Consider the following 22,354-nt stretch of genomic DNA (forward strand, 5'->3'; position numbering starts at 1 on the left):
ATTCTCACTAATTACCTATTTTATACATAGCAGAGTATATATGTTAAAACATCAGACAAGGGATTACTCTCCCAACTACACAAACAGCCCATTCAGCTCAAAATAAAAAAAGGCAGCTCTTATGCTCTGGATTGTATTGAATAAGGGCAAGTCTCAGTACTTCTTCAGGTGACAGAAAACAGCTTAGCCTGAATGTTTCTACGGAACAATCAAATGAGGGGGTCAGAAAAGACTGGTCATTCTGTTCAGTACCTTGAAAGTTTGTTAGCTCCTAACACGTTCTACAAAGATACCATCACCCACACTTACACACGTATACAATATAAAATATCTGTATACAATGTAAAATATCTGTTACATACCTACACAACTATCCTCTTGAAACAGAAATAAAAATTTTCATATGATCTAGGAAATTACTTCAAAATTCCGTCAATGATCTTAATCTCTATTGAGATAGTTACCTCGATGCCTCAATACGGTACCAGTATGAGTCATCAATAGTTAAATCTGGGTACTCGACACGCCCAACTCCAGATCCAACATCCCAGAGGAAGCTTACTTTGCCTTTACGCATTTCTATAGCTAGAAAGTCAACCTAGTGCACAAAAACAAAACAATAGGTATCAGATATAAGGCACCACAAAAAAGGAGGCCAGCAGAGTCTTTTCAACGGGTGCCATTTACAGATTTGTGAAATAATTAGAAGCACCACAATAAAAATCCCCAAATAAGATGATTTACGATTATTTATTAAACAATAAATAACTTTACTACTGTATCTTAATAATACAATGTCCATACACATGTATGATGCAGTGCTGAGGCAAATGTGTTAATTCAACCAATTCCAGTTAGGTCTAACACTGGGACAAATGCCTTTTCTCACACTGATCCTGGAGATAAAAGCAAATATTTGGGTTCAGAATTCATCATTTTCACCATGGGTGCTGACATTTTTGAGGGGCCAGATATGATTTTTCAAAGGTGATCCAGAATTTCTCACCTAAATTCCAAGTATTGATTTATATGATCAGTGTTCTGCTGAAAAGTCATTCATTTTGGAAGGTCTCCATGAATACAAAGTCACATGGGTCAGTTGAAAGGAACTAGAAGCTTGGGGTGAGCTTGTCTAGATATAATTCCTGTTATTTCAATTTGAGTCATAAATTCAACACAAATCAGAAGAGTTTTCACTGATAGGAAATCAGTACACAATTTTCCATTTCATTTCACATGAACGTTCATTGTAATTTCTTAAAAGTTTTTTTAAAAAAAGTTTTATCCCTATTAATCTTTTTTCTTGAATAGTTGGATCTGAAAATTTAGTTCAAAAATAAATGTTGGTGTACTTACACATGAAAGCAGATGTGCCTAAGCACTGTAAAAAGTTTTCATTCCAATTGCTTTCTAATGACACGTCAGAACTTTGTGAGGTAAGATTCTGAGGTTTTCAAATCTGCAAGGCTACCTTATTCAATTTTGGGGCAATGTCATTAGAGTCTATACATTTCCCAGACTACCGGGATTAACCTGACTATACACATACACAGTGGGCCAAAGAAGAGTTGAATGTTAGACTTACAAATTTGGCACTTCCAAGATAAAAAAGGAGGTTGTCTGCAACAGCCGTCTTTACGTTGACAATGATATTATTGTAGCTTCCTTTCTTGATTTCTGGCTTGTATGTTCGAATGCAGTCACCTCCCGAAGACACAGATACTTTGATCTTCAAGAAAAACAATGTACAAAGAACCAAGGCTAAATCTCTCAGAAAGTTTGAAGTAGCAAGTAGCTCCAAACAACCACAGAGCCGTCATCATCTCTTCTTTGAAGTTATTTTCTATCATCTAATAGTATCACTAAATGCCCATATGCAGACACCATTATACTCATTAATGATGACCCAGAAAAGCACCTTTCCACCAGCATCTTGACAATGAGCTGTTCACAGTCCCATGGTTTGCTAGCCCATCACTATTTTTGGAAGCATACAACTAACAAATTCTTATCTTCATACCTTACTCCTTTATGAATAGCAGAACATTCTCAAAAGATGATTTTACATGAAGCTAATGGTACAGATCTTCATTCGGGCAGTTTAATGAAATTTTATAATTCAAATTTCAGTGACTGTGGTATCACTTAAAATAGGAAATCATTTTTCTTTTAATTTTCGAGAGGAAATTACCGACCTTCCCATATTCTTACAGTTGAAAGAGGCCAACTAGATTTTGTTCTAGATGTTCTAGCAATAAGAAGGATCTAATCATTCCACTCTGAACATACATTTCAGAATAAATTATACCTTTTTATTAAGCTGCCAGGAAATGGGATAGAAATAATTTCCAGTGGCTATCATCACTAATGTATTTAACAGCTCCTTTTCTTTTGACTGGTACTTCAAAAATTACTATAAATTGCTAAGAAAGAAATTCCTATGTGAATAGAGCTGACACTGTTCATACCAGTTTTTACTTACATTTAGGGAGCCTTTCTTCAATCACAAATAACACTAATTGATTATTCCATTTAATTTTCTTTCATTCCTGTGTACCATCAAAGGGGTGTTTTTAGGACAGCAATGCAGTTGCTTGGACTCAGAGAGAGATTCTGTTAATTTCTTAGTGAGGTAGAGACACATAATACCTCTCTACACCACTGATTCAAATTCCTGGCTTCCAGAAGCCTCTTAGTCCTCACCGGGGGTGAATTTTCATTTTTTCATTCCTTACAGCACTTTTCACATATGGGAGAAATCCAAGGGGTATGTATCACTGTTACCTCCATAAAAGGGCTGTGCAGACTCCAAAGGAGATAGCCTAGGACACCAAACCAGTCTTCTTCTGGTGAGACAAGGAGGTGTCCTGAAGAGTCTAAGAAGGGATGGTGTAAGACAGCACCAAGACCCCTCGCAAGGGTGGTGCAGACCACACAGAGGATGCGCTGGATTCAAAATTGGTTAGATTCAAAAGAGAAAGCTAAGGAGAGATTTTTGGTCCCCCAAAATATGAGAACTCTTGGGGATATAGCAGATCTCTTGAATCTCCTACAGATCCAGTGTAAGTCATATATTTGTACTGTTTCTTCACCTAATCTGCTTTCCAAACTGCACCCCCAAGTAAAGAAAAGAGTGCTGAGAAGAAACAGGGACTCTGTGTGAGGCCTGGGCTGGAATCACCTAGGAAGCCTGCTGCTTAGACGGCTCTGCCTGCCCTTACCTTTCCCCTAAGGATGGGACCCAGACTGCTAACTGAGCCCAGTACTGAGGGCCACTCGGTCACCAGAGTATTTTCCTTAAAGTGCTGCAGATTTTGTCTTCCTGCTTACATGGTTTTCAGTTAAGAGGTTAGTTCTTTGCTTCACAAATGACAGGATTTCCCTTCTACATAAAATGCTAAGAGTACATGAATCAAAATAAGTTACAGAGAAATAGAACCAAGAAAATGGATAACTTTTACTCTGAAGTTAATACTATAAAGCAGATGTGCAGTAGAGGTTGGCAAAGGGTGTTACATGATAAGTAGCAGCTATACAAAGCGTTATCCAGGGGCTTAGAGATTAAAAAAGGGATAAAGTGAAGCAAGAGAAAGGTAATTGAGTGAAGGGCAGGTAGGGAAAATGCAGTTCTCAGATGTTTTTGATGTTCAGGAAGAGATATAGGATACAGTGAGTTTTTAGGAATTTGCAGCAACTGAACCAAAACCATCAGCAGAGATCTTGTCACTGAGCAAATTTAATATCTGAAGTGGGCTGTAAGTGCCACCGACATCATAAAAAGATCAAAGGGAAGAAATCAAGATCTGACGGGAACTCATGAATCAAACTGAGTAACAGATTGAACTATCTCTGGCAGGAAATCATATCCAAATTCCTGATGGGGCTGGATTAGGCATCAAAAGTAACTATGTGTGTAATTTGTTTTATCTCTATTTCATAATGACTTATAGTGTTGGCCATAGAGATTATACAAGGCTTCCCTGGTGGTTCAGTGATAAAGAACCAACCTGCAATGCAGGAGATGCAGGCAGGTTCGATCCCTGGGTTGGGAAGATCCCCTGGAGAAGGAAATGGCAACCCACTCCAGTATTCTTGCCTGAAAAATCCCATGGACAAAGGAGCCTGGAAGTCCACAGGGTTGTGAAGAGTTGGACATGACTGAGGAGCTGGGCACGCACGCATGCATGCATGTGTGTTATAAAGAACACAACATATTAATAGTAATATTCCTCAGTTACCGCTTGGAGAAGAAAGGACTGGATATGAGTGAAATGCATGACTGCTTACGATGAGTTTCTGTCCTTGCATGGGGTTACTTGGTAAAAATGACAGGGGTATTACACGACTGGAATATTGAAAAGGGGGTTCTCAGAGTGTATTAGACAGAGCCCAGTACAGAAGCCTAATTCAACTGGTGAAACTTCATCTGAGGACTGAAAGTCTGAGAGAGCAGCCATTTTAGAACTAAGGCTGTTTAATGTCTCTAGGAGTTACGATTCATCTGCTTTATGGCAGCTTTACTTATTGAAAATATATGGTTCTCTGAACAAAATGGTGTTGTTATACACAATACACCAGGACTTAATCTTGCAAAGTTATTTATTGCTCAACTCTTACACATTTTTACAGAAACTCTCTGGACTTTCTGTTCTCTGGCTTACAATGTTGAATATACCCTCAGTATCTGCTCAGAAATATTGGTAACCCATTGGTAGCTACTGATTTCTCCATTTAAATACTTTGTGTTTTATTTTCCAATTATAAATGTTTCTTTTATCTATCTTAAAACAAGTAAATCAAAGGGCAGTATCTATACATTTCTCTAAAAGAAATCGCTGACATATAATCCCTCTCATAAGAGGGGAGAGACTTTTGAAACACAAATATCCTCAAGTTACTTTTTTCTATCAATTATTATTTCTTTTCTTTTCTTCTTCTTCTTTTTTTTTTGGCTGCATCAGGGAGCATATAGGATCCTAGTTTCCTGACCAGGGGTTGAACCCAAGTGCCCTGCATTGGAAGTGCAGTCTTAACCACTGGACCTCCAGGAAAGCCCTGTATCAATTATTATTTCTAAAGTCGGCCCTAAATAAGACTTCTAAACAAAAATCAGTAAGAAGTAGATATCTCTAAGGCATTTCTCATCCAACACTGTTTACCAATTCATCATCATGAACTCAATTAAACCTTATTGAGAATTCCATTATTATATCTATTGAATTTTCACTGCATTCTTTCATCCAGTTAACCAGGCCATTCATTTAAAAAGAATGTCAGCCGCTCAGTTTCAGAGCCAACAAACCAAAAGAAATCTACTTAAAAATAAATATCTTTAATTTCTTGGTCATACTGAGAATGTGTTAGGGCCACATCCAGACACTCGTGCCAGATTACAAATATATTTCTAAACTAGGAAAATGTATTCTTCAATGAGTTATAAAACCCACTGGAAAAAAAGTTGGTTGCTTACAAATTTCTAACATCTTAAAAAAATAAGGCTCTTTGTTGTTAACTTCAGTTTCAAAAAGTAGTTGAAAGTTTCCTTAAAAGGCATGGAAAATGGATGTTTTTCAAGCATTACTTTTATACCTTTCTTTCATTTTTTTTAATGCTGTAAAGGGTGAGAAGAAAGGGGATCCTCTTGCACGGCTGGAAATGTAAATTGGTACTGCCACTTTGGAGATTAGTAGAGAGGTTCCTTAAAAAACTAAGAATAGGTTCATCCACTTGATTAGAAACTCAAATGTGGTCCTTTTTATGGCTGAGTGATATTCCATTAATGACGCAGGGAGCCCAAACCTGGTGCTCTGTGACTACCTAGAGAGGGAGGATGGATTACCTAAAGGGGTGGAAGGGTGGAGAGAGGTTCAAGAGGGAGGGGACGTAGGCATGCCTATGAGTGATCCATGTAGATGTAAGGCAGAAACCAACACAGCATTGTAAAGCAATTATCCTCCAATTAAAAAAAAAATCACCTAAACATACAACTACCATATGATCCAGCAATCTCACTCTTGGGCATATATCCAGAGAAAACCATGGTTCAAAAGGAGACATGCACCCAAACTTCACTGCAGCACTGTTTACAACAGCCAAGACGTGGAAGCAACCTAAATGTCCGTTGACACAGGAATGGATAAAGAAGTGGTACCCATATACACTGGAATATTACTCAGCCATTAAAAAGAATGAAATCATGTCATTTGAAGCAATATGGATGGACCTGGAGATATCATACTTAGTGAAGTAAGTAATTTTGTATGTGGGGACAGGTTTTATATATTTATATGCCAGAATTTTATCTTTCTTTCCAGTGGGTGGGGATGGGATGAGGAAGCACACATAATTGATGAATATATGGGCATATTTTAAAATTCCTTCACAATGAAGAAATAATAAAAATGCCCATATCTTTCCACTTGGTAACTAAGTCAAAAACTGTGGCTAAAAATGTGATTCACAAGTTGGAATCAAGATTGTCTGGAAAAATACCAACAACCTCAGATATGCAGATAATACCACTCTTATGGAAGAAAGTGAAGAGGAACTAAATAGCTTCCTGATAAGGGTGAAAGGGGAGAGTTAAAAAACTCGCTTAAAACTCAACATTCAAACATAAGATTATGGCATCCAGTCCCATCACCTCACGGAAAATAGAAGGGGAAAAAGTGGAAGCAGTGACATATTTTACTTTCTTGGGCTCCAAAATCACCGTGGACAGTGACTGCAGCCATAAAATTAAAAAACTCTTGCTCCTTGGAAGGAAAACTACGACAAACCTAGAGAGCATATTAAAAAACAGAGACATCACTTTGCTGACAAAGATCCATACAGTCAAAGCTATCTATGGCTTTTCCAGTAGTCACGTATGGACCTAAGAGTTGCATAAAGAAGACTCAGCATGTGAAGAATTGATGCTTTTGAACTGCAGTGATGGAGAAGACTCTTGAGAGTACCTTGGACTGAAAGGAGATCAAACTAAACCTAGAGGAAGTTTAATTTGGAGATGGAAGGTTTGGTTACCTACAAAGATTTCAGATTTCAGTTTAAGCACGATAACATGAAAACTGATATTCAGTCTATTTCTAGAAGAATCACAAGATGACTTCACCAAAATTTCAGATTGGCATTTACAATTCTGTCTGACTCATTAAACTGTTATCTTTCAGAAAGTTTTGCCTCTATCTTTATAGTCTTATAACTGGGTTAATAAAGAGCAAAATTTTGAGACACATAAGGTGCTTCCCACTCTTATTCCAAAAAAGTATAGAAATTGTAACCAAATTAATTTTTGGTTGCTTGGACTCAAATCAAAAAATATATAGAAAAAAAGGGTTCATCTTTGCTATTATTTCTTACAACCTTGTCTGTTCATTCTTTCTTCAACCCCATTGGTTGGCCTTTTTTGCTTTCATCAAGAGTAAGGAGTTCTCATCCATGCCTGTTTAGTATACAAAAATAAGGCTTCCATTCTTGCAATCTGTATTAACTCTATTCAAACTATAATAAAATATATCAGAACTTTCATTTCCAAAACAGTAGGTGGTGATTATTCTTCTCAAGAAATATCTTTTGAAATATATGGGAAAAAATCTAATCTTCCATTTCCCACCTCCCCCACAAATAGCTTCAAATTAAAGGAAAAGGACCAAAGCTCATTCAACAAGATACATTGGGGAAAGTATTTTTTCTGGGAATAATACAAACATTACAATCATTTACTAATACTGAAAACAGAAGGAACTTACAGAATTAGCCTGTTTTCGGGCTTGGTTTATCAGTTCTTTTATCTCAGAGATATTTTTCTTCAGGTTATCCTCAAGCTCCTTGATGGGTTTAAGCTTGTCTATCAGTCTATCGGCTTCTTGTTCTAGATTTTTCACAGTGGCACCTGCATCTGCGACTGCACAGAACAACATGAGTGCATATCTCACACACACACACACGTATACACATACCCAGACACATGCACAAACATGTGTATATACACACCCAGGCACATACACACACACACACGTATACACATACCCAGACACATGCACAAACACGTGTATATACACACCCAGGCACACACACACACACGTATACACATACCCAGACACATGCACAAACATGTGTATATACACACCCAGGCACACATACACACACACACACGTATATACGCACCAGACACACACACATGCACAAACATGCATACATATACACACACCCAGACACATGCATATGTACAAACACACACACATGCTGCACACACAGACACACTCACACAGAAATGAACATAGCAGTATGCTTAACTAAACAATTGAAAGGATTGCATCTTATCCACAAGGCAAAGGCAAGGCCATGGCAGTTGAAGCAGTTTGTGGTAGCAAATGGAAACATTTTAGTTGGGACCCAAGTAGGCCAGAGGAGATGATGTTAGAGAAAGAGGGCTGACAACTTTGGCTTTGGGATTAATGTGCAAGTCAGCATTAAAGATGGAGAATATGATCAGCTTAATTCAATGATTAATTTTTAGCTTCAGTCCCCAAACTAACCTTTATAGCACAGAAATTGAGTCAAAGAATCAAGGAATTGGAAGCATCTTTAAAATGTCACTGAGTCTGTCCAAGCCAGAACTGTACTTAAATCAGGGTTTTCACACAAAATAAGTTTTTTTTTCTTTTTCTCACTGTCTGTCTTTGTACATCTTAAAGAGAAAAGGGATTAAAACGTCTTCTGAAAAACATTTCAATGTTGAGCAACCCTCAGACTGAAGGCCTACGTTATACTTTAAATCTTTCATGCTGCAGTTCATTTTTGTTTTGAAAAATAGTTGATTCTCCTGCTCTCTACATTAGGTTGAATCACATTAAACTGTCACTTTTGAAGCTAAAATTTAAAGGAGGTTGAATATTGATAAATTAGAAAGGGGTTTAGCCCTAAAACAATTGAAGGTTATTACTGATCCTTAGACTTCCAGCTTGTATTTTTCATAGGGGGGCACATGACACATGGAAAATCAATTATTCTGTCCCTAGGATGCTGGCAGCCTTATCCAAACTATGTCATTTATTATCTGACCGAGCATATACTGTTCTGTTTTCTGTCACTGTGACTCTGATGAAGAAGCGAAACTGCTTAAGGTCCAAGGTTACTGGCCCTGATGAACAGGAGTGATCTGAGACTGAATCTTTAGGAATAAATCAAATGAGTGCAAAAGGAAGTAAGTAATATTTTAAAGCATTTTGAACTCATGCTCACAAATATGAGTTATATTGTTCATGATGTCTAAAAAGAACATAGGTCTACTATTAACCTTAATAATAGAGCTGCTAGATCAAGAACTATTTTCTCCTGAAAAGAGGGTTATTGAGTTCAAAACTCTTGTTACAAAATTGTATAGGGAGTCAGCATAGCTACCCCTTCAGTTTTACACTTTAAATAAACCATTTGTCCATTTTTTCCCTTCCTTTAATTCCCTAATATTACTCTGATATTCTTCAAATCATTCTAGAAGTGAGAAAAAGGGATTTAGACTTAGATTCATGGAAATGAAAAAATTGTTATGCAGGGACTACTTAGGCTTAGACAAGTAATAGATCCCTTTCTTTTAAAGCTCTCAGAAGTTTTTACCTAATGGAACCTGGAAGTCCCCTTATCCCTTGCTATTTTCCCCCCTCTATCTTCTGGAACAGTCAAAGTAATATAGAAATTATCTTCTTGAAGGTTTTTAAAAATAAATCACCTGTGATTTTGAGTCTGATGTTCTCTTATGCTGTAGTATTTGGAAACTTCTCACTTTTTCCTATGATTATTTGTGTAGATTTTAAAATTACTTCTGAAGATAGATTTTGATAACAGTGTTTTATTAGAAAACTCTCTCTTTTAGAGTTTAAAATATATTAGCCTAGAGTTTTGCCAAGTCCTCTCCTATGTGCTAAATTTCTTCCCTTATCTAGTTGTATCTCCTGTAGAACTTTGCTTATTTGTTCTTCATTTTCCTTGATTTAAGCAGGTCAAGCATTTAAAATATTTTATCTTTATATTTCTAAAGATACATCTCTTGAATTTATCACATCTATTATTTTCTATCTTCTAATTTATTAACTCTTTTTCATCTTCTTTCTTTTAGTTATTCTGTCTGACCCTTAGAGTTGATTGCCTAACTTATTTATTTGAAAGCTTTTTAGTAATATAATTGCACTCATTTTCCACTGAGGATAGACTTGGTCATATTTCTCAGGTTTAGATATGTTCAGTTTTATTTTTATTATTTTCTACTCTGTAGTTTTATTTTTGACTTGGAATTTAAACTATGAGGTGTTTAAGACATATAATTTTTATATCTCAGCGGTTGCTCATTTGGTAAGATCTAATTTTATTAATTCTATTTTATGCTTCTCCAAGTATAATTCTCTTGAAGTTGAGAATAATTGCTTGTAAGGAGTGGGGAGTGAGCTTCGGGTGAAAAGCAACAACAACAGTGTAGATCTGATCTACTTTAATTCTGCTAGAACGAAGTCATTTGGACTTCAGTGACTGCATTTGTATTATCAGAAGCATCATAATTCAATTAAATCTATGGAAGAATTCAATGTTCTACTTTTACATGGATAACATATTTCACTAATTTTTCAAACACACATTCACACACTAATTCCTTTTCTATATCTAGCATTCTTACTGTGACACTGGAAAGAAGAGTATCCAATATTTAAAGCCATACTAAAACATGGAAACATGCAAAGCTGAAGCTTTTTGTAATAAGCAATCAAGCATAAAAGTTACTAAAGGGTATGCAAGTAAATATATACATACTGATTTCTGCAGGTAATTTCATATGGAAGTAAAACAGAAAAAAATAGAAAATTCATGAGAAAATATTTTTCATAGATATTATAACATAGTGACTGTCAAGAAAAATAGTACTTTTCACAACAGGTGCTAATTACAAATTCACTCCATTTTAAATCAAACAAGAGTTATCAAATAAAAATCCACAAAACATGTCACTTAGCAGGCCACTGTTCATATTAAAAGGAGTTTTATTATCATGTTCTAATAAGATAGAAACAGACCCAGTGTAATTAGTGTTTATAGATATTATTTCTTTTCATAGTTGATAGAATCACAAAAGGGAGATAAATATTATATAAGGCCATTCTCATTTGGAATCAGTCTGAAAATGAATGAAATGATAACATAAAAGAGTATTATTTACTTTAAAACATCTTTTCATTCTTTTTTTTGGGGGGGGGGGTTGGATATTGTGATTTGGCATGCCTGTGAACCAGTTATTCAGATGGAATGTGAACCACCCGGGGAGCCTAGCTCTGGGTTAACACAATAAAAGCTGAAAAACTGTATGTCTTCTCTGTCCCTCCCCTGAAGAAATGACGAGGAGTGAAACCCTTTTCCCTAACTCTGAAGGGCACTTAGCTATGTCTGCACCCCTTGCCCAGGAAGGAGTTAGGTTAGCAGTAGCTATTATTTCAAAGTATCATGAACCTTTGATCTGAGTCAAAGATGCTGAAAAACCAGACTCCACTCCCCAAACAGTGTTTGTAATCAGGATTATACAATGTATAATGTCAATAAGTGTGTTTTTGTTATTACGCTCTACAAATGTTTTAATTCCCAATAACTACACTGGTTCTGTATAAAGAAGGTTAATCTCTTGAGACTGTGAAGTACAAAGAATCAAGCATCTCCTTTGGTACAAGCACATATGAAGATAGCATTTTATCACTTGAAAGAATAAAACAATATTAAAAATTATAATGCTTATTACTTAATAGTTTAAATTACTATATTTAGTTCTCCCACATTTTCTCAGTAAATCCATATTTAACTCAATATAGTTTAATGCAATATACAAAAGACATGAAGAAATATTCTTGATAAACTAGATAAATATTTTAATTTCCTGATAATGTTACTTAACTAGAATCTTAAGTAATAAAAGACCAGTATTTTCCAAATTTGAATGCATTCAAGTTGACCCCATTTAGTATTCTCTTCTAACAGGCCTGCTAATTAGAGAGTGCTCCTTGACCTCTTGGTTCCATGGGATTTCAACAGCTCTGAGGATATAGTTTCCCAAGTATAACTGCATTTTCAATTACACTGAAGGATTAAAAAGTATTTGGCGTCCCTATGCCAAATACCATGCATGCTCTGAGAATTCTTAATTTCCTCTTATCGGATGAAATTTGAATAAGGTAAGCTCGAGTGAGGAGCTGGGAGTCTTATATTCCAGTTCTGGAGCCGCAGGCATTCAATTGCTGGGGCCAGTCTACGAAGGGAGGAGGGCAGACTGCACCACTATGAGGGCCCCTTCCTGCTCTAGCAGGGATGAGTCTGGGATGCTTACAGAGTGTGAAGAAACAAGTGCAATAATCAGAGTGAAAAAGGAGATCTTACTGTTCTTCGAAGGGTCTTTCACCTCAGCATTTGTTTTGGCCACGCTGTCTGCCAGTTGATTGTAATTTTTCTTCAGGCCATCAAGGTTCTGGTGAAGATCTTTAATCTGCGCCAGTACATCTTTAGCTGTGTCGTTGGCTTGTCTCGCTTTGTCTTTAACGGCTTGCAGTTTAGTGGCTGTGTCTGTAAGCAGAAGATGAGAAACAAAACAAAGGCTCTGAAGTCAGTGGCTTAACCCACGCCTGTCAGAGAGAGGCTGCGCCTGGCTGACCTCAGGGACTCGGGCATGAGGGGAAGGCTGAACTCTGCCTCAGTCAGCTCCAGCAAATGAAGCACATTTTCAGTGAAATTGAATTTTCTCAGGGACCTTCGTTATGAATACCTGATTAGCCCTCAAAATAGCAACGTGATTATTCTAAAAGTTCATTGTGGAAGGCGATATTGTGATTTGCTGCTGAACATATTAAAGAGAGAAGTTTATCCATCTGAATCATATAGCCTCATCGAAAGGAGTTTTAACATTTAATCTGCACTTCCAGGGTTGGGGGGAGGAAACGAATGTCTTTCAATTTTGGTAGAGAGAGACTTTTTCAGGTATATTAGACCATGTGTTTGTGTAAACAATTTATATATTTGTTATCAGCATTGGATATTTTCTATGAAAATATTTACTACTGAGGAAGTGACATGAAAATCAGTAAAGTTACTTAGGCTTTTTAATGCTAAAAAAGTAAAAAAATCATTAAGGTTTTAATAGTTCCTGTTTGGTATAGACGAGTTTCCTTCACCATAATTTTTACAAAAAATGTACATTGTACATATATTTATGTGCCTACTAATATCTTGTAGATTAGTGTTAAGATCACAGCCCCTGAAGTTAAACTGTGAGGCTGGAATCTTATGTCTCTTTTAACAACGGCCCTCAGTGTCCCATCTAAGTTGGTCGGTTGTAAAGTGGAGATAATAATGCTGTTCACCTTGTAGGATTAGCATTAGGGTAACATACACTTAATGTAAACATGCTGAATAAGCCTTGCTTAATGAATGTTAGCAACTCTTGCTACTTTTGTATCATGCTATTAAAATATAAAAATAGTATCTCCAAAACAGTGCTTTCAGTAACTAATAACAAACATTAACTCCAAATAACAGGTAATGCGTAAAAGGATATTATAGACATGGTTCAATCTTAACGTCTTAATGTGTTTGCCAAGAAAAGTGTGCTGAAAGGCAGCTGGTTCTTACCTATTACTGTAGGTACCGTGTGTGTGCTAAATTGCTTCAGATGCACCCAACTCTTTGTGGCCCCACGGACTATAGCCCGTCAGGCTCCTCTGTCCATGGGATTCTCCAAGCAAGAATAGTGGAGTGGGCTGCCATGCCCTCCTCCAGGGGATCTTCCCGACCCAGGGATCAAACCTGAATCTTTTACGTCTCCCGCATTGGCAGGTGGGTTCTTTACCACTAGGCCAAGTGGAAAGCCCTGTAGGTACTGTAATAAACTGCAATTTTGTGGTAGTAAACAAATATTTTAGAGGATAGTGTCTGTATGATATTCCTTCACACCAATGTAGAATTCCTGGGCTGAAATGTGGAAGAGCAATACAATGACAAGATGTCTATTATTTTCTTTTTTTTGTAATTTATTCCTACAAATGTCAGTTAACAAATGATAAACATCCTGGTGAAAAGTGTTTCTTAGCTTCTCATTCTTACAAAGAATTCATAAGTAGGAAAAACCATTATCTAATAGCCTGACAATGGTACAAAGATAGTGCTAAGAAATACAGGCAGAAGGTGGAACATTTTTTTAAAGTTCATTTCCATTAGGATGGGATAGTTTGCAGTGTCTGGAATTCTTACCATTTGGAATGGCTGCTAGCTTGTCCAAAGTGTCATTCAAAGCTCTCAGGAGATCCCCGTTTCTGATATTGGCATCGTCTAATCTGGCTGTCAAGCCATTCAGCTGGTCATCATTTTCTGTGAACAGAAAACAAAAAAGGATGAAACAATTTAAATCCTCTCTGAACTTACAGATGGATATACAATTTCAGATTATTTTATAAAATTCATTGTTATTGGGGCACAGTTTCTTAACGACGTCGCATTCGTTTCTGTAGTACAGCAAAGTGAGTCAATTATATGTTCACATACACCCCTAGTGTTTGGGTCTCCTTCCCATCTAGGTCACTGCAGAGCGCTGAGTAAGGTCACTGCGCTATACAGTAGATTCTCACTAGTTATCTATCTTATCCATAGTAGAGTGTATATGTCAATCCCGATCTCCCAATTCATCCCACTCCTGCTTCCTCTCTTGGTATCCATACATCTGTTACTCTTGCTTGTGTCTCTATTTTTTGCCTTGCAAATGAGTTCATTTCGTGCATTCATCTAAAGTGAGTGCATCACAAAACAGAAAAAGAGACACAGAAGTACAGAACAGGCTTTTGAACTCTGTGGGAGAAGGTGAGGGTGGGATGTTTCAAAAGAACAGCATGTATATTATCTATGGTGAAACAGATCACCAGCCCAGGTGGGATGCATGAGACAAGTGCTCGGGCCTGGTGCACTGGGAGGACCCAGAGGAGTCGGGTGGAGAGGGAGGTGGGAGGGGGGATCGGGATGGGGAATATGTGTAACTCTATGGCTGATTCGTGTCAATGTATGACAAAACCCACTGAAATGTTGTGAAGTGATTGGCCTCCAACTAATAAAATAAAATTAAAAAAATAAACAAATAAAACATAAAAAAAATAAATAAATAAATAAAGTGAGTGCATCATTTTTATAGATTCCACATAAAAGCAGTATTATACAATTTCAGGTTATTTTAATATAAAATTATTTAATAAGAAGAAAATTAATTTATCTTAACTTATTGGCATCTGTATACAAATATATTTCAGATCAGATTATAAAATATGTATGTATATGACTGTGTGACACACAAATATATTCAACAATTATATTTTTTCTGGTAACTTATTTGACTTCATTTGATGGTTTTCTGTGGAGAAAAACTTTGAAAGATTTGGTCTTTTATTGCATTTATAATGATACCCTCTTGATATCACTCAAATTAATGTCATTATTTTTAAAACTTTATTATCAAAATGGATCACTGAATTAGTTTTTAAAAATCTCAAATAGATATGACTGTTAAGCAGAATCTCCCAACTTTACTAAACATCACTTAGTAGTATTTGAAAAAAATAAAAATCAAAGGAATGAAAAAACAGCCTCTGGCACATTTTTGTTTTTTTATAGAGAAAATAACATTTTACAAAATACTTTAAGTAGGGTTTATATAGGTATTTTCTTGCTACTTTAGCACGCTTTCTTTAACATTAAAATGTATCATTTACTGTGGAAGAGGAAGGGTCAATTGCTCAGTTGTGTCTGATTCTTTGCAACCTGATGGACTGTAGCCTGCCAGACTTCTCTGTCCCTGGAATTCTCCAGGCAAGAATACTGGAGTGAGTAGCTATTCTGTACTCCAGGGGATCTTCCTGACCCAGGGATTGAACTTGGGTCTCATGTATTGTAGGCAGATTCTTTACCCTCTCATTCACAGGGGAAGTCAGATAATGTAATATTACTAGTATAAATTGCCCAGCTTCTCTCCACTAATTTTTTAACATGTTCAAATGTTAAGTTAGTTTGTATATAACATTGTATTTTATAGCAGATAAAAACCAGGAATGACACAAGAAAGACAGATAACGATGGTATGAAGGGTGACGCACTAAATGATGTACTTGCATTTTACACCTGGTTGTGCTGGTTAATTTGTTTTCTCTGTGCAAATATTTTTGTTTTTTCATTTAAAGAAGTTAAGGAAAAAAAGTAACTTGAAACGCTGAAGACCATTATCTACAAACACCGACTGTTGCTCTCTTCACTTTTCTGGTACCCAGAGTGGGCAGACCAGGAGACTACACCTCAATGAACAGAGCAGAGCAGTTTTGATTGGATTGTGTGTCCACCTTATGCAGAGGTGGTGCGTCTGGCTTCTTGGAGGAACGAAACAAGCCGCTGGCAGCTTAGGGAACAATCTTTGCTTTTATTGGCTTTCATCTGGGAAGACTAGCGAAGGGAAGATAGATGGAAGATTCTTAACTATCAGTGTTCTGGATGTGATAAAGAGTACTGAACATATTAATTAATGATCCATTCCATTTCATATCAGGGTTTTATAGGCAGACGAATTACACCACTGTCATACCACAGTAATATAAGCACACAATATTGTTGGAGGCATCTGCTTTTAGGTTCCAAGCCAAAGACCTAACATCATAGAAAAATAAAGTATAAAATATTCCAGAAAAACATGGCTCTAAAACATCAATATGTCCATTACAGTCACTAAGATATTATTTTCAATGCTAGTCCTTCAAGATATACTTTCCAAGTAATTAGATTTTCTCCTCTGTCAATCACAATTTATCTTTAATACTTCTGCTATTTTCACTGTACTAAAATAAAATCTTTGAATAGGTTATGGAAAGAATACTTTTTGAAATAAAGACAATCTCACTATGACTGTGATATCTATACAAATTCCCTGAGAATAGTTACAGGCTGTTCTTTTGATATTAATTTAGAAGCCTTCATCAATTAAGGAAATGGAACAGTACAAATTTCATTTCTTAGTTTCTTGATTGGATTTGACTTTTTAAACAATGAAACATTTAAAATGTGCTGGCAAGCAAGATATTCATGTACAACTGAGAAAACCATTAATTTAAAGGGCATCACTCGGTTTATACTATTTTATGAAGTCTGATAACAAATACTGGCTGAACAATCAGGCCAATTATTCAGAACAAAGACTGATTTGAGGAACATTGTTACTGCCATTCCTCAAGTTTCAAAGCAGTAATTTTGTTCCTCTGCTTTCTGTACTAGAAAGTAAAAATGGGAATATTCTGAGCCTGTTCTGATTTCTTTGTTTCAGGATTTGGCTCTTTTCTTCTTAGTTTATCCTTTCTTATACCCTGATCATTTTTCTCTGAAGTACCTTTTAGAATTTCTCAAACCAAGTCTAAACACTTTATCACTTTGTCAGTCTAATTCTTCAGATAAACAGAAGTTGTGTGCAAAAAATAATTGCTGATTTCAAAGTGTAAAACTTACAAAATGTTAGCCATGCAAAATTAGAAAAATAAATGATCCAAGGCTGCCTTTAAATGAAGATACCTGAGGCAGAGGTTTCTATAATCAAAATGAAAGGAAGAACTCATGTGTTGCAGTTTGAATGGTAACATGGACAAAGAGAGAATTATTGGTAGTTAAGATAAATCCAATCCAACTCTTACAATGTTTGATGAACAAGAAAAGGAGCCAAATTACAGTCCACAGGGCTACTTGCACACCTTCCTCTCCTTATTTCCTCACTTATCATACCCAGTAGCTATAGCCAAGTCACCTAGGCTCTCTCCAGATACAACATCCACTGAACCGCAACGGCTACATACACAGGCTCTAATTTTGGCGCTCCCTTTCTCATCCACTCCCACACACTAGAAGACAAGTGTCCAGGAGTGAGTTTGGCAAAGACAGAGCTCATACAGAGAGAAAACAGGCAGAGCAGCCAGGCTGGACTGTGGACACGCCTGACAACATCATTTCCCCTTGTTGTGTAACATCGAATGAGGTAGACGTATTCAGAATGAAAATCACTAGACAGAGTTGCAAGTTACTTCCATTAATAATAATACTAATTCACTCATGTTGACCATATTCCTGTTACTGTGCTAAATGTATTAGCATTTAGCTAACTTGGAACTGGTAACATTGAACTATGTAATAATTCAAAATAAAGCTACTACAGGTATTTCTTTGGTCATTGATGATGCATTCTTTTACATAATCTAGCCATTAGAGAAAGTAGTATAGTGCAATGAAATAATTATAGGACTTAAAGTTGGAAGATGTGGGTTCAAATGTCATTTCTATCCATTTTTACAAGTCTAAAATGAAGATAATTTCATATGACTGTTATGAGAAATCAGTTGAAGGATGTATGAGGAAGTATTGGATTTATTACACAGCTATTAAAAGGTAACAAAATAATTTACATTGGTTTGGTAATTCACACTGGGTCGAGAACTGCTTTGTTATTTTTGCCAGCTTTCAGTAATGTTATTTCTGATTTACTTTCTTCTGTGTTTAAAGTGCATCATCTAGAATCTAAACTTGTTTATTTTCCTTCTATATGTTCTTAACATATAGCCCCCATTATCAACTAAATATAAGAATGATTTTATATATTTTAATGGGAATGTTCTATTTTGACTATTCAAACACATCTAATTAAGTTCCTCAAATGCAATTTTTAACTTTTTACTCATGAAAGTGAAAGTCACTCAGTTGTGTCTGACTCTTTGTGACCCCATGGACTATACAGTCCCTGGAATTCTCCAGGCCAGAATACTGGAGTAGATAACAAAGCACAAATAAATACTTTGAGAGAATCTCTCATTCATAAGGGTGAAGTTTGTAGAATTGTTTTCAATATTGAAGGGGTCTAGTTAAATGGAACTACTGCAAATTATCATATAGATAACATTTTGCAAACAAAATTTTCATTACCATGAAATTTGTCTTATGAGCTACTACTTAAACTCAGTATCACTTTTGATTTGCTTCTTTATCAAAAAATGGAGGAATGGCTTCTCTTTTAAGAATTTTTGTACAAATATTTTACAAAGTAGCAAATATTTTTCATCTTTTGTTGTAGAGGCTCCTTCTGAATTGTTGCTGTTTAGTCACCCAGTTGTGTCTGATCCTTTGCAACTCCATGAACTGCAGCACACCAGACCTCTCTGTCCCTCACCATCTCCCGAAGTTTGTCCAAATTCATGTCCATTGCATCGGTGCATCCAGCCATCTCATCCTCTGATGCCCTCTTCTCCTTCTGCCTTCAATCTTTCCCAGCATCAGAGACTTTTCCAATGAGTCAGCTGTCCACATCAGATGACCAAAATACTGGAGTTTCAGCTTCAGCATCAGTTCTTCCAACGATTATTCAGGGTTGGTTACCCTTAAGATTGACTGATTTGATCCCCTTGCTGTACAAGGGACTCTCAGGAATCTTCTCCAGCATCACAATTCGAAGGCACCTGTGCTTCGGCACTCTGCCTTCTCTACGGTCCAGCTCTCACCACAGTAAATGACCACTAGGAAGACCATAGCCTTGACTCTATGGACCTCTGTCGGCAGAGTAGTGTCTCTGCTTTTCAACACACTGTCTAGGCTTGTCATAACTTTCCTGCCAAGAAGCAAATGTCTTTGATTTCATGGTTGCAGTCACCATCCACAGTGATTTTAGAGCCTAAGAAGAGGAAATTTGTCACTACTTCCATCTTTTCCCCTCTATTTGCCATGAAGTAATGGGGCCAGATGTCATGATCTTTATTTTTTTTAATATTTAGTTTTTAGCTGGCTCTTTCACTCTCCTCCTTTACCCTCATCGAGAGACTCTTTAGTTCCTCTTTGCTTTCTGCCATTAGAGTGGTATCATTTGCATATCTAAAGTTGTTGATGTTTCTCCTGCCTATCTTGATTCCAGCTTATAACTTGTTCAGCTCGGCATTCCTTCTGAATTAGAGAGCAGGTTAACTTCTGCAGTGCTTTTATCCACAGTTCTGAAGCAGAGTTTGGGAGAGGTAAGGGATCTGTATGAGGTCACGTGAACACCTTGATTTTGACCTTTATGGTAATGAGAGATTCCTGCAATGCTCATCCATTCACTCATGTATCAAACCTTTGTTAGGGCCATGAATGTTAATGTGTCACCTCTACACCATGGCATAAAGCCAGTGTTTGTATCCAGCAGTGCTTAAAAACATCATCTTTGGAACCACATTAACTTGGGCTAGTTAAAGTGTTGGCTCTACTATTATGTATGCAGTGTATTCAAACAGAATTTCTTTGACTTAAATGATTCTGTTGCAGCTTCCCTGGTGGCTCTGATGGTAAAGAATCTGCTGGCAATGCAGGAGACCTGGCTTCGATATCTGGGTCAAGAAGATTCCCCTGGAGAAGGGAATGGCTGCCCACCCCAGTATTCTTGTCTAGATAATCCCATGGACAGAGGACCCTGGCGGGCTACAGCCCATGGGGTCCTAAAGAGTTGGACTGAGCAACTAACACTTTCACTTACATACAGAAATGGAAATGACTACATTTTATAATATGTGATTACTCTACGCATGCGAGCTCAGCCGCTTAGTCATGTTCAACTCTTTGTGACCCCATGGACTGTAGCCCTCCAGGGTCCTCTGTTCATAGAATTTCCCAGGCAAGAATACTGGAGTGGGCTGCCATTTCCTTCCTGACCCAGAGATCAAACCTGCGTCTCCTATGTCTCCTGCATTGGCAGTTGGAGTCTTTTCCATTGAGTCACCTGGGAAGCTCTTGATTACTCTATACAATTTATTAATTTTAGTATATTATGTTTTTACCTTTGAATGTTTTGAGAACATAAGAGGTAAAATTTATCTCAAGCCACGTTACTGTAATTTTTCATCCACTTACATGAACCTGCCCCCAAGTCAACCCCACCATTGAGTGCATGATCCCAACATTCGTAGTGAAGGAAGAGCAGGTGAGTAAGGAAGAAGGATTTTGGGTGAAATCCAAAATCCCATTCTTGTCACTGGCCTCCTTTCAGTTGATTTGATGAGGTTGCTCCACCCAGTCTTTCCATGCTGGGGCACACCTAGCCTGCTTCCATCACATTTTTCCTATGCTTACCTTTTCCCAGTTGCTGTCACAAGTTTGGGATGTGTCCTATCTCTGATTTCCACTTTTGCCCAGACATGCCCCTTACATGCACCATGCAAGGGAACCTCTAAGATCAGTAAATAGGGCCTGTGTTTATAGGAAGGCACGTTACTGGGAAACTTTGTCCTGATTGAAAAGTGACAAATCTGTTCTTGTCTGCCTTGGCCACAGTGCTCACTAGGCCCTCAATAGCTGTTTGCTGGAACTGAACATGTTCTCCCTCCCACCACCAGATTACAGTTGAAGCCTGAAGAGAGGAGAGAAGGGGGTTTGTCTGGTGGCTCAGACACTAAAGTTTCTGCCTGAAATGTGGAAGAATTGGGTTCAGTCTCTGGGTAGGGAAGATCCCCTGCAGAAGGAAATGGCAACCCACCCCAGTACTCTTGCCTAGAAAATCCCATGGATGGAGGAGCCTGGTAGGCTAGAGTCCATACAGTTGCAAAGAGTCAGACACAACTGAGCGACTTCACTTTCACTATCATCTCCAAAGTCTTAAGACATCAGGATAGAGGACAGTCTTTTCTTCAGCCAGTTGAATGAGAAACCAAAATATCTAGACATCAAAAACTCCATGTGGTTTTTCTAGGACAAGCTCCAAAGCCTGAGTGTGGGTTTGCAGGCTCCTTTTGTTTTGGCCAGCAAGGTATTCTAAAACAAATGTAATTTAAATATCTTTAAGTGAGACAAGTACTCTCTGGTTCTATTAGCTTCTGTCGTTCTGTGTTGGGCCCTTATTTTGCCACTTCTCATTTAAACTCTGAAACCGAGTCCAACTTTATTTTCATTTCTCAATTTTCTCTATTCACACACCTAAGGAGGAACTAAAACTCTGCATGAGGAATCAGCAATTTATACAGGAAAAGATTAGCTTGTTCTCTGGACTACAATAGGCTAGGGGATCCAGGGTTGGTTTTATCCATTTAATCCAAAATTATTTTTTTGTCAATGGAATGGTTTGTTTGTCTTTCACTTGCATACTTTTGGGAAGGCAGATTCTGGCAAATGGTAGTATGCAAATTAAAAAAAAAGAAAACAAAATCAGTCCTGGGTGTTCATTGGAAGGATTGATGTTGAAGCTGAAACTCCAATACGTTGGCCACTTGAGTGAAGAGCTGACTCATTTGAACAGACCCTGATGCCGGGAAAGATTGAGGGCAGG

The 22,354-nt window shown here is 37.2% G+C and overlaps 1 protein-coding gene across 1 annotated transcript in view; it reads right to left on the reverse strand.

The window, feature by feature from the left end:
- LAMA2 (laminin subunit alpha 2) overlaps positions 1 to 22,354 on the reverse strand; it is a 673,037-nt gene that overhangs the window by 74,934 nt on the left and 575,749 nt on the right. The window contains exons 42-47 of the mRNA XM_065931349.1: positions 14,269 to 14,385; positions 12,406 to 12,588; positions 10,801 to 10,806; positions 7,749 to 7,903; positions 1,586 to 1,729; positions 465 to 598 (exon numbers count right to left, since the gene is read on the reverse strand). Of these exons, the coding sequence (XP_065787421.1) occupies positions 465 to 598; positions 1,586 to 1,729; positions 7,749 to 7,903; positions 10,801 to 10,806; positions 12,406 to 12,588; positions 14,269 to 14,385 (739 nt within the window). The remainder of the gene's footprint in view (positions 1 to 464; positions 599 to 1,585; positions 1,730 to 7,748; positions 7,904 to 10,800; positions 10,807 to 12,405; positions 12,589 to 14,268; positions 14,386 to 22,354) is intronic.

The sequence above is a fragment of the Muntiacus reevesi genome, chromosome 3 (genome assembly GCF_963930625.1).
Source record: "Muntiacus reevesi chromosome 3, mMunRee1.1, whole genome shotgun sequence".
NCBI classification, from domain to species: Eukaryota; Metazoa; Chordata; class Mammalia; order Artiodactyla; family Cervidae; genus Muntiacus; species Muntiacus reevesi.